The 13,993-nt window shown below is 42.0% G+C and overlaps 1 protein-coding gene across 1 annotated transcript in view; it reads right to left on the minus strand.

Annotated features, from left to right (window-relative positions):
* The window catches only part of PORCN (porcupine O-acyltransferase), a 59,315-nt gene that overhangs the window by 10,804 nt on the left and 34,518 nt on the right, over positions 1 to 13,993 (minus strand). Inside the window, 2 exon segments of the mRNA XM_029610823.1 lie at positions 240 to 350; positions 4,823 to 4,908. Of these exon segments, the coding sequence (XP_029466683.1) occupies positions 240 to 350; positions 4,823 to 4,908 (197 nt within the window).

Below are 13,993 nucleotides of genomic sequence, written 5' to 3' on the forward strand. Positions count from 1 at the left end.
TCTGGCCATAGGTGCCAAATTCCCTTGCTATGGCTCTGGCAGGGGAAAGCTGTGCCTCCATATGATTCAATAATGCATTTTCGTGAAATTTTTTTTTTTGACGTCTGGCCCTGTTGCCCTCTCTCTCCACATCCAATCGGCAGAAATTTAAAATGCAATAATAGGACGTGTTAAAACAAACACGTTATTCATGCCATGATCATTCTCTCTCTGTTCTGTGGCTTTGCCGGCGCTCTTACCTGCTCCTCTGTGGCATCCTCCGTGTCCACATCAAATAGGGAACCAAGGTAGGTCAAATGGAAGACTGCTAGGACCCCAAACAGGATATTAACAGCCCGGACCCAGAGATTCTAGACAGAGGGAGAAAAGTAAGAAAGATGCCCAACAGGACAGCAGAGGGCGATAGCTGGTGTAAAACATTTCCTTGACGCCGCGTGCCAGAATTGATGACGAGATATAACACGGAGCCACAGATCTGCCTCCGTACTGTGGTATGTAAGATTTCATAGTAACCCCCCCATCACTCCTACCCATGATTATTAGGTAGGAAGTAAGAGTAGTCTGTTATGCTATAAAATACAACTACATACACAAAAGGAGTATTCTGATTTTACAAATTTATGTGCAAAAAAAATTCTTTTTATTAGTATTCTCAATCTATCTAGACAATAAAATACTCACTAACTCACTCAACACACTCATTCACACCTAAAATCACATTAAAAACATTTTCCATACATCGTGATTGCGAAGAAAATATTTAACAATTTGTATAACTCTCAATTACAGCAACATCATTTATTATTTCAAAATTATTTACTGTTCGCCATTAACAATGTTTATTTCAACTGAAGTTTTTCCTTCATATTAATTCCACCCGAAATATGTCCAATATGTCCGACAAAAGATCTTTGTTTCTCCCCTCTTGGGGCTTCCTCAGGGACTCATGTATCGCTTAACGGTAATCCACTCCTCCGTTATCGATTACCAATATTCACTTCTAGAATTAAACACATATATCCTTCAGCTCTTCACAAATCACATCTATTCCCATCCCCCATTGCTCTAGATAGATACCTACCCCAAATTTTCCACATTACTTATTTAACAGTCTTCTCCTTAATTTCATCAATGTTACGATTCCCAAACAACAGCTTCAATTCATAATTTCTGATAGAGTATGCCACCGCATACATCCCTACAAGATAACAAGTCAACAAGCCACATAAAGACCATTTTTTTCTCTTACAATTTACCTTTTCTTAAAGCCGTTCCAACCCCCACCAGCGTCACTACTCACACTCATCAAAAATGGCGCATACGCAACGTGACGTCAATCACATGTTCAAACGTGGTGACGGACCGCTCTACCTTCGTAAATTTTATAGCCATCCAAAGCCAATTAATATATTCAACCACCCAATTACCTCCAAATTATTTGTAAAAGGCTTGCCATTCAATAGGTCCATTCAAACCATAAGGACTCATAGTCTTCCACTGAAAAATTAAACGTTGTTCCAATCTCCGTAATTTTGCCGATATATCACCACCATTAGAAGCCATTAGAATCGAGTATTCTTAGACACTGGCACATTTTGTCATCGATTTCGGGTTTGGTGGATAAACCTGTGTTTGCAATAAAAAAGTGTCAGAATTTAAAAGAAAAATTAAAATATCGCCCTCTACAACGGAGTAAGGACGTATTACTTGGACAAACTAGTTGTGGAACTTGCTCTGTATGCTGTCATGTGATTGAATGTGTGGAATTTTGTCATCCATCATTGAAGAAACCATTTCGTTTGTTGGGGTCATTTTCATGTAATTCAAAAGGAGCTGTTTATGCGATCCTGTGCCCTTGTAATTTAATTTATATTGGCCAGACTGCCAGGATGATTCGTGTTCGTATCATTGAGCACAGGAGCAGAATTAATGGTTGTGTGGAAAATGCCCCACTTGTAAATCATTGGATTGAACAGAAACATTCTGTAAGTGATTTGAAATTTGTGGTGATTAAGGAAGTACAGGCTTCTAATGGTGGTGATATATCGGCAAAATTACGGAGATTGGAACAACGTTTAATTTTTCAGTGGAAGACTATGAGTCCTTATGGTTTGAATGGACCTATTGAATGGCAAGCCTTTTACAAATAATTTGGAGGTAATTGGGTGGTTGAATATATTAATTGGCTTTGGATGGCTATAAAATTTACGAAGGTAGAGCGGTCCGTCACCACGTTTGAACATGTGATTGACATCACGTTGCGTATGCGCCATTTTTGATGAGTGTGAGTAGTGACGCTGGTGGGGGTTGGAATGGCTTTAAGAAAAGGTAAATTGTAAGAGAAAAAAATGGTCTTTATGTGGCTTGTTGACTTGTTATCTTGTAGGGATGTATGCGGTGGCATACTCTATCAGAAATTATGAATTGAAGCTGTTGTTTGGGAATCGTAACATTGATGAAATTAAGGAGAAGACTGTTAAATAAGTAATGTGGAAAATTTGGGGTAGGTATCTATCTAGAGCAATGGGGGATGGGAATAGATGTGATTTGTGAAGAGCTGAAGGATATATGTGTTTAATTCTAGAAGTGAATATTGGTAATCGATAACGGAGGAGTGGATTACCGTTAAGCGATACATGAGTCCCTGAGGAAGCCCCAAGAGGGGAGAAACAAAGATCTTTTGTCGGACATATTGGACATATTTCGGGTGGAATTAATATGAAGGAAAAACTTCAGTTGAAATAAACATTGTTAATGGCGAACAGTAAATAATTTTGAAATAATAAATGATGTTGCTGTAATTGAGAGTTATACAAATTGTTAAATATTTTCTTCGCAATCACGATGTATGGAAAATGTTTTTAATGTGATTTTAGGTGTGAATGAGTGTGTTGAGTGAGTTAGTGAGTATTTTATTGTCTAGATAGATTGAGAATACTAATAAAAAGAATTTTTTTTGCACATAAATTTGTAAAATCAGAATACTCCTTTTGTGTATGTAGTTGTATAAATGATAGGAGATATCTTGTGAGTATTTACCCAGTGTATAATTTACCTTGATGCTATAAAATACATCATCTTGTGTTTGGTCGGTTCACGGGCATTTTATGAGTTAACAGGTACTGTGGGCGATATCTCATATCATATGAGCAGGGGTGTCAAAGCTATCCAGCCACAAGGGCAATTTAAATCAAAACCTTTCCACCCGGCAGGCTAAACATCTCTACGCCCAGATGCAGTGGTGGTGGCTAAACTCTACGCCGGGCCCAGCCACAGCAGCTTCTCCATATCCAGATGTAGAGCTGTCAACCCAACAGGGGCTGATGCAATAAAGCGTGCCCAGCCAAGGGCATAGGTTTAAGCGCATTTTGGATGCGCTAAACTAGCAAGTGACATAATAAAGAGATCAGCGCGTCCAAAAAAAATGCGTGAGCGATAGTTCCCATCACATGTATATTCCATGCAGATGAAGCTATTACCCCCCCCCCCCCCCCGGGGCAGAAAAATCACCGGGTGCCCAACGCACACTTTTTATCATGGCAAATTAAACTCCAGCCTCAGAGGACATATTCAGTCAGTCAATCCATGAGTCAAGGGCTCATGAGAAATTTAAAAAATAAGGTCCTCTGTGGTTCCTCCTACTTTAGTAACATTGCGACACTTAAATCTACTGCTTGGTGTTTAAAAATAAAAAAGGTAAAATGTAATGACAATGTAAAAAAAAAAAAAAAAAAATTCTGGATGCACACGTTAATACACACAATAAAATAGCAAGGGGCGAAATCGTCCTGAAGCAGGATAAAATGCACGCGTGCCTGTTGCAAGTCTGGGCGCCCAATGCATTTGAGCGCTAGGGACACACAGTTTTTCCCTAGCGCGTTCTTTGTAATGCATCAGTCGCCTAGGGGTTGCGGCTGTGCGTGCATTAGGAAAACGGGCACTCAATAGAAGTGCCTTTTTAACATGCGTCTTATTGCATCGGCCTCAGTACTGGGCCGGCCTGGTTCGTTTGAATTATGGGAGCACCTTTCAGCTAGAAAAGTCATTGCTGGTATTCAGCTGATCACCACCCTCCTCCCCAGCTACAGAAAATAAAAAAAAAACAACTCTCCCACTCCCTCTCCTCAGACTATCCCACTAGCCCTTATCCTCCAGAGCTCTTCATCCCACCTCAGCTTCCAGTCCCCCTCTCCTGTGGAGTTTTATCTTTCATCTCCTTCCCCCATGAAACTTCTCCTCCATGAACCGGGCCAATCCTGGTCTGAACTCAGTGGCAGGCTGCAAAAGGGCATGGGCTGGGGACTCGGGGAACACAACCTTTCTAAACTCAGAAGTGACCTGGCCCTCACACCTGGATGCCATATGGGAGGCAGGACAAATGAAAGCAGCATGTGTTTGCTCAGCCCCCAGCCTGCCTTTCTTCACAACCTGCTGCTGGCATCGTCACAGCTGGGATTAGCTGACAGGCCGGAGATGCAGCAAAAACAGGAGGAGGCAAATCTCAGACATTGCACAACAGCAACAGCCTGTGGTCAAACTCAAGGTGCATGTGTAGCAGGTTACAGAGGAAACCCCGGTTCGGGGTCCCTCCTCAAGCACAGTCGCTACAATGGCTGGGCTAAATGGAAGAAGAGAGGGTTATAAACAGGGAAAACCCTTGAGGAGCTGCAAGTGAAGGCTCATGGTACCATAGCCCTGTGGAGGCCAGTTCCGAGTGAGCTGGAAGCTGCTGGGCCTTGCTCCCCCCCAAAATCAAAACGGTGCCAGTCATGGACCAGGCAGGCAAAGGATTCTCTTAGGACGGAAGGTAGAGGCTTCTCACCGTCTTGTGCTGATGGGCACAGCCCGGCAGGCAGCGCTTCGACAGGATGCAGGCGCTGAAGATGAAGGAGAGTCGTTTTCGGAGAACTGAGAGAAACCAAGAAAAACAAAGGTTTAGGTCTCTACCCCCAGATTCCTTCCCTTCTTTCAACCACGAGCTCGCCAATAGGATGTACATCAAAGACTTAGAGTCAATGCGTTATAGGAAAGTACATCCAAATCCTAAAATGCACACTTGGAAATTTAGACTGGTGGTGGTGAATACCTTATCTGTTTCACACTGACTTTGGTGATTACAGTCCACCACACGATCAAGACGCTCTCAGCAGGATACTGCAGAGGTTTGCAGCTGCATTCTGCAGCCCACAGCACCCCTGACAGTCTCCCATTCAGGTTCTAGCCAAGTCCAACCCTGATGAGTTTCTAAGGTCCGACAGGTTTGGGCTCACCCAGGGGGGTTGTGGCTGGCAGTTATTAGAGTAGTGGTTCATAATATTGGAAGACTATGTGTGTTTGGTGTAATTTTTCTAGGAAGCTGAACTTTTCCAGCACATGCTGTAGTGTCACCAGAACATTTAAAGCTGTAGCACCTCTCCCATCATCCCCTCAGTCTTCAGCATGTGAAGATATGCTGAAGCTTCTCTCTCTCTTAAAAAGGGACAAGAAGTAAATATCTTAAAAGCTGTAGGCTTCTCTCCTTCCTGGTTGTGCTGAGTTGGCAGTCAGTTCTAGAGGTCCAGTCCAGTGGAACTGGCCTTCAGGAGAGCTGCAGTTGGGCCTCCCGCTCCAGTGCAGCAGAAGCTGAAACAAGAACAGCAATTTTTTGATGCAGTCGGAGGTAGCAATTTTCTAGGCCATGGTGCTGCTAATTTGAAAATGTCTCTTTTTTTTTGTCATTAAAGAATGTTTTAAATTGGAGAGAAGCCAAGGCTTTTATTTTTTTTTTTCGTTTAAAAATATTTTCCTCTGGGACTCTTTTTCCATGAGAATCACTTTTTGGAATCCTGACTGTTCGGCTGACATAATGCCTTTCTGTGTCCAGCTAGTCACAGAATGTATGGAGCGACCCTATCTTCTAGGAGAGATTGTCTCTTTCACACACAGGTTGCATTTGCAGCCACTAGGACTGACCTGGACTGCTCTGTGATAGCTGTGATTGCTGGAGGGGCCATCAGACTGTGCCAATCCTTGTCATCTCTTATACAAATACCATCTTGGTTATTTGGTGGTGGTGGTGAAGAATTTCAATCCAGAATGAGATGTTATTTGAGCTGTCAGTCTCATGTACACCTTGTGGTGGCTGGATCAGCCCGCCTGACTTCATTGTGCTCACATCAACACTTACACTGGTGGCCTCCTGCCCACCAAAACCTATCCCTTAGAGCTCCTCTTCTGTCTCACAATATTCCTAACAGGTCTGGCTGACTTGTCTCTGGCTTTGGGCTGAGCTGCCTCTGCTATGGGCAGCTAGTTTAATAAGACCTTTGCAACTTCTCGATTTCTTCTTCAGGGTCCACATTGAGAACTGTCTCTAATAGGCAAAAAGGATTAGTCTCCTTCCCTTTTTGTCCCTACCTTCTACAGGTTGCCTCACTTGGAACCTTCATTTCCAGGAGTTTTGGTTAAAGGGGGAGTGGAAACCTTTTTACTTTTGTATGTAAGAGAAAATAAAGATGATGCTAACTTATCTATTTCCAAGGATCTTTATTATCTGGGTTGCCCATCAGTCTGCGAGGGACTGTCTGGTCTTATTAGCCTTACCCTCTATCTTGCAAAAAATCTAGCTGCTAAAATTCAGGGAAATAATTAAAATATACTTATTTAAGCAGGCATACAAGATGAAAAAAATACTTATGAGCATAGTAGGAATTCCAGAAGATATTTTATAGATTATAATATAATACTTTAGCAAGTAGAGGGGTAAATTGATTTATACCAATTTTAGTATTTTCATGTATTTATTTAAAAATGTATATCTTGCACTAAATCCACAGCTCAAAATGTAATATTTTAAAATTTGTCTTGATTTGTATTATGTTTTTATTTTTATGCTGAATTTTCATGTATTTATGTTTATTAGTAAAAGATTGTACTTTATTTTATGTAAAATTCTTCTTTATTAAGAGAATTCCACAAACAACTTATATGCAAACACATTTTAATTGTAAACTGCTTTGATTTTGTGTTGGGAAGGTAGTTTGAGAAGAAACTAAACACTGTTTGGGTGAAGCTGGGTTCCTTCTTTTGCAGGGGGGTCTTCCAAGGCATAATTTCTCTGGGTTCCAAGTTTGTAATATGCATGGAAGGTCCTGGCAAATCATTCTGTTAAAGAGAACACCTAGATTTGTTGGCAGCGTGTGAAAAGGACCGGTAAAAGCAAAAATTAATTTTTGTGCAAAGTTCTTACTGGCAGTGCAATGGCTGTGCTTAAGGTCAAGAGTTGTTAACTACGGCGTCAATTTTCAGAAAAACGCTTGATTCCTCCCTAAATTTAGGTGGATTTTCAGTTGAAAATATTCCAAAATTTAGAAACCTAAAACTGAGGAGCATATATTTAGGACTCTACTTTAGGGCTGCTGAGCAGAGATGGGGTCCACCTGTTAGAAGGCACAGAGCGTCTTCCAGCACAGACTGGCAAACCTACTGAGAAAGGCTTTAAATTAGGATTATCAGGGGATGGGTGAACAAAACCCAATTAGACGAGCCAAATCTTGTAAAACCTTTTGAATTGTTCTGGAGATTGGTAGCAGGAGAAAAGCGTACATGAAATCAGAATTCCAGCTTAGCAGGAAAGCTTCCTGGGCTAGTTTTAGGGAGCCAGATAGAATTGAGCAAAAGCTGTCTAGCTTTCTGTTTTGTTCCAACCCCAGAAATCGAACAGTGCATCGACTGGTGAGTGTTGTAAAGACCACGTGTGTGGTCAGAAAACTCTGCAGAGATAATCCACTATCATGTTGGAGATAAATGACTTGTAAGAGAGTTTGATTCTTGTAGGCCCACTACCAGCTCTTCAGCGCCTTCTGGCAGAGAGGCCATGACCTTGTTCCACTGTGTTTGTTAAGGTAGTACATGGCGACCTGGTTGTTGGTCTGGATATGAACCTTTTTCTCTCTGAAAAAAATGCATGGAAATTACAAGAGCATGTCTAATTGTTCTTAGTTCCTTGATTTGAAGGAAACTTTCTGTGAGAGACCAAGTGCCTTGGGTTCAAAAAGGACCTGTATGCGCTCCCCCCCCCCCCCCATATCCCTTCTTGAAGGAGAGTGCGCCAAGGTTATTAGATGTGGGAAAGCTCAGAGCCAAACTCCCCATTGAAGTATGTCAGGTGTGAACCATCAGCGTAATTCCTGTCTCATTTTTCCAGATAACCTTACTGTTGTCAACAAGGGTTGAGTCAGTTGATCCCATTGAGAGTACAGACCCCATTGCAGGTGGCGGATGTGGAGGCAGGTTAAAGCTACATGAACAGCCGGCGCCATATGACCTACAACATCTACTCTGGCTGTCAGCTGTCTTGAGGACAGCAGTTTATGAATGAGCGATCTCATAGTGCTCACACGTTCTGACAGCAGAAAGGCTCTCTCTTGTAGAAAATCTGTACATCCTCCAATGAACTTTATTCATTGAGTTGGTACTAGGTTCAGCTTCTCAAAATTCACTAGGAAACCCAATTTTTTAAAAAGTTGAACTGCCTTTTGTAGTGAGATTAGTACCTACTTTCTGGGAGCAGGCTGTGATCAGCAACTCATCCAGATAGGGGGGACTCCCTGACATCGCAAGTGTTTTGCTGCTATTGCAAAGCATTTGATGAAGACTAAGAACTGCCAAGAGGCCAAAGGGAAGTACCCTGTATTGGTAAAGGGAAAAATCCATCTGGAAGTAAAGATACGTGGGCATCTGCATCTTTTGTGCTGAAAGCACACATCCATTCCCCTTCCTGAATGTAGGGGAGTATGGAATCAAGGGAATTCATTCTGAATCTCTCTTGAAGAATTTTGTTCAGTTTTCTCAAATCCAGAATGGGTCTCAATTGCCCCCCCCCGGATTGTTTGGAGATGAGAAAATACTGGGAGTAAAAACCGTATCCATGCTGGAGTACAGGGACTGAATCTGTTATTCTCTGCTGAAGCAAGTTTACTTCCAGACAGAGTTGATTTGTGTGCCTGATCTGGATTGGAGGTTGAAAATGGGGAAGAGATGATAGCTGGGAGAAATGCAAACGGTACCCAAACTCCATGATTTTGAGAACCCAGAAATCCTTGGTTGTCTGGCACCTCTCCTGTAGGAATGATTGAATTCTGCCTCCCATTGGATCAGGCAGATGTTGACTCTTCTCATGGATCAAAAAAAAGTCCAGGCTTTGGTTGGGCCTGTTGTACATTCTTAGGCTGATGGAACTTGCATGGTCAGACTCTCATCAGAAGTTCTTGTTGCTCAGCCAGAAGAAGCAGGAGCCAGTACCTTTGAAAAGATTGGAAAGGATGCTTTTGAAAATATGGTCTTTTGTACCAGTAGTAGGTGCATCTCAAAAAAGATGGCTGCTCAGGTCCCATCAACAGAGACTGGACCACATTTTGTTCCTTTCTTTGGGCCACTGTTCCTTGGAGCTTTTCTCTGAATAGGTTTTCCCAGAGACATGATAGGTCTGCTATTTGCTCATGGATATCATCATGAATACTATTGGCTCTGAACCAGGCCATACAGTATGTCAAGCCCCAGTAGAGGCTAATGAGGTAAGTGACACACTATGGAAGGACTTATAGATTTATTTATAATTGTTTGTATAATGCCTTTACAATAAAGAATTGATCAAAACAGTTTACAGTAAAAAAAGTTCATAAAATTAGACAAACGTTTAGCAATGGCATACACAAACAGATAGAACAGAAATAAATTAAAATAAACTGACATAAAAAATGAAAGACTGACTGTGGTTGTGATAGAGTTAAGTAAGTTGTGAAATATGATTATTGAAAGCTTTGGAAAATAAATAGGTTTTTAAATTTTTCTTGAAGTCTTTGGAGCTAGTTATTTGATGCATTGAATCAGGCAAGGAGCTCCAGAATAAAGGACCAGCAATGGAAAAGGCTCATTTCCTGGTAATGCCTAGTCTGCCTAGACGAACAGACAGAATGTCAAGAAGATTTTTATTTAAACATCGAAGGTGTCTAGTGGATTTGTAGATTCGGAGGGCAGAACCTAACCAGATAAAGGATGAGTTGTGAATAAGTGAATGAATAATAGATATAATTTTATATTGAATTCTGAAACTAATCGGAAGCCAGTGTAAAGAATATAATATTGGGGTTATGTGGTGTTTTAAAGGAGAACCAGTTAAAATGAGGATGGACGAATTTTGCAAAGGTTGGAGGGAAGAGTCTGGAAGACCAAGGTAGACAGAGCAAAGGAGGTGACTATGATCTTTTCCTGAGGTGAATTTGAATAAATTGTTTTCTTTGTCTTCTTCAGGGCCGATTCTACAATCTTGGATTGATGAGTTAACTGAACTTTTTTAAATCCAGGAGAGACTTTTGAACATTCTCATCTGCAACTGATTCGGAATGTCATGAACTGATAGAGCCTCTGGTTCCGATGGCTTTTCCAGAATTTGAAGGAGCCAAAGATTTCCATCTAGGGGTCTTTATCATTATGAACATTCACTCAGAGTGCTTTTCTCATCTTTTCAATAAACTTTGAATAAGCTAGGTCTCTCGGAGGAGAGGTATGTTCCAGAAGCAGGTCAGAAGGAATTCCTGTTGGAACCCAATGGAATGGGGACTCTGATCCAGCACCCCAATGATGAACACGGCGAAGTGGGGAAGTCCCCTGGTTGTCTCTGAGAGGATAATCCTTGGTCTACAGCCTCTGACCAACTTGACACCACTGCAATTGACTAGGATGAAGAATATCTTGGTAAGGGTTCTGATGTTGTGCTCACTGTTGTGCTGGTGGCGAACCCTTGGCCTCAGGTGGGGTTGACGCTACCCGTAAGGCAAGCCCTATGGGTCCCCACTGTCGGGAAGCCGAGCTGACTAGGAGATGGAGGCCAACTGGAGCTTCGCCAATACCAGCCCTCGTTCCCCGCAGGTTGAGTCCTTGGGTGCCGAGGCCGGCTGGTCTTAGGCAGGCCTCCGTGTGACGACTCCCAGTAGACAAGAAGCAAGGGTTTGCCAGGGACCAGCAGAGGTATCAGAGAACCGAGGTCGGCCCGGGCGAGGCAGGGATCCAGAGACCCGGACGCCAGCAGGAACAGGGCAAGACAGGAGGCGCCCAGGTAGCGAGAGGCCGAAGCCTGAATGGCCAAGTCCAGGAAGATACCGCAGACGAGATCAAAGCAAGCTGGTGTCAGGGCAGGCGGCTGAGCAGAGCAAGGTACTAGGATACAGAGCAAAGGTCAAAGACAGAGGATCAGTCCATGCGTAGTCCAACGAAGCAGGGGGTCAAAGCCAGAAGATCAGTCCAAAGGAACAAGGAAGGGACCATGGAGCAATCTGGAACAGGAACCAAGAACGGAGTCAGGATCAGGAACCAGGAACGATGGGCAACGAGCACATGAACAACGTGGAGACCTGTTGCCAAGGCAGGGAACTAGTGGACTTCAGATTCAGTTTCTTGCTACTCCAGCTCCCCCTGAATTGCAGGCTACTTTATCTCATGAGCTCATCCCAGTTTGAGGCTTGGGCGGTGTCTTGGTCTAACAATTACCAAGGTCTGCAGAACAATTTCTTCTCCACATTTTGGCAGCTTGTGTCTCCGGAAAAGAATACCTTGGGCAGAGTGGTTGGGCAGATGGTCTTCTAACTCAAAAGAATGAAAGATCAAATATTTCTCTGGTTGTGTTCATGAGGGAGAATTTCCACCATAGAGTTAATGGCTTCCAACAAGAATGTAAAATTGCTCTCTTTCAATAAGATCTGCATGCATAATATGAAAGAAAGTTAAAGAGCCAAAATCAGATCTGGAACAAAATTTTCAAACTAAATTGCAGAGGTATGTTGCTAAAAATAGAAATAAAAAATAGAATAAAGATCAGAAGACCAATGTGACATTTATTTATTTAGAGGCTTTTCTATACCGATATTAGTGGGTACATCATATCGGTTTACATCAAACTGAAGGTAGAAATTACATAAAACAGGGAAGGGGGATGGGATTGCAGTGACTAAAAACTAGAGAGCTAACTAAAGGAAGGCGAGAAATAGAAGCTGCAGAGAAATAACATAACATCATAACATGAATATTAGTAGTTTAGAGGCAAACGACCGAGGGGATGGGTTTATGGAGGGGATCCTAATCTGGTCCTAAGAATATGATCAAAAATGTATTTTGATCCTAAGAATATGTTCCTATTTTGACTTTCAAAACAGCTCAGCCTCCAACTTGAACAACTTTTTTTTTTTTTTTTTTTTAATTTATAATTTTTATTGCCATGACAAAACTACAAAACAATGTGGAAACAGGAAGTACAAGAACAAGAAGTACATGGCATGGTTTACAATGATACAATGATCACCCTCCCCCCCCCCCATCATGCTACTCAAACTTATGTGAGAAAATTATAGGTGTCCAAGAAGTCAGGCTTGCATTGAAGATGAAAAGGCTGTCGGCAGGTGCCCGGTATTACTGCGTGCATCCGTGCAGTCAGGACTTTTCTTCCATTGTAACCCCTCTCAACTTCCAGGTAGTGAATTTTAAATAGAACAGGTCCAGGAGAAGAATGCAATCCTGAATTTAGAATAACTTCCATTTCTGGTCATTGCTGAAGCTTCTGCACAGCCAGATCTATATGACTTGGAAACCATGGCCAACTTAAGTCACTCGATGACATCCTTTCATGAAAGATCTGAGATGTACCTTAACCAGGACTCACAGTATCTTGAGGAAGATGGAAATACATACCACAGATCATTTTCCTACTATAAAGCTACAGCATCCACTCCCTGGCTGCTACTTCTATGTCCATTGTATAGATGGGAAACTGTAATACTGCCAGATACCAGATTTTGTTGAAATTTTTAAAAAAGTGGCACAATTATTTTGTTTTTTTAAATTAGGGATTGACCAACAAAAGCTCCATGTTTATTCAGCAAGAAGGGCTAGCAAAATTAAGGCTGTGCTTGATGCCTTTTTATTACAATTTAAACATTATTAAATTTTTGTTGGTAAATTTGAGTTTTTGCATTATTCTAGTAATTATGTCCTAAAAATTCCAAAAGATGATCACTGCACTCTAAGAATGCTGAGAGAACAGTTACCGGCAAACTACTTGAACAGCATCAAGGTCTTCTATAATTCTTATCCATTTGTGCATGTCATTGTGGGTACAAAGGGATTACCAGCTGCCGGCCTTCCAACTCTAGAGGGATTAGAGATTGTATTTGTGAATTATATAAGGCTATAACTTTAAGTAGTAACAGAAATCCTTAGGGATCATTTATGATATGTAGCCTTTACCTCTTTTGCAAAGAAGTCCTAAGTTCACTAATTTGGATAATTAGAGCGGCAGCCTGGAGTTCTCTTTATACCGTTTTGAAGCACTTCAGGATTGTCAAATGATCTTCAACTGATATGGTATTCCAATGCTAGGAGATTCAAGTCGTTCTGTTTCCCGCCCAATAAGATACTGCTTTGTTAAGTCCTGAGGACTCCAGGCGGTAGGGAGAATGCTACAGAAAGGAAAATTTGTTCTTACCTGCTAATTTTCGTTCCTGTAGTACCACGGATCAGTCCAGACTCCTGGGTTGTACCTCCCTTCCAGCAGATGGAGACAGAGAAAGGTTTACTGACACTGCTACTTAACCACGTGCTACCAGCAGTTCCTCAGTATTTATATATACCTAAGCCAAAAACTACAAAACTGGAAAACATCTCAACTGCTAAAAAGATTACAAAACATGAAAAATATTTTCTGCTTTATATTAAAAAAAAAAACCCGAATGAGCGGACGACTCTCTCTCTCAACAGACTGGGCGGGTTCTGGACTGATCCGTGGTACTATAGGAACGAAAATTAGCAGGCTTCCTCCCACGAGGCTGCCTGAGAACGTGTGGAATGAGCACGTAACCCCTCTGGAACCAGTCGACCTCGAAGAATGTAGGTGGAACCAATAGCCTCCTTAAGCCAACGAGCAATGGGAGCCTTTGAAGCTTGAAGTCCCTTCTTCGGGCCACTC

Source organism: Rhinatrema bivittatum, chromosome 1 (genome assembly GCF_901001135.1).
Source record: "Rhinatrema bivittatum chromosome 1, aRhiBiv1.1, whole genome shotgun sequence".
NCBI classification, from domain to species: Eukaryota; Metazoa; Chordata; class Amphibia; order Gymnophiona; family Rhinatrematidae; genus Rhinatrema; species Rhinatrema bivittatum.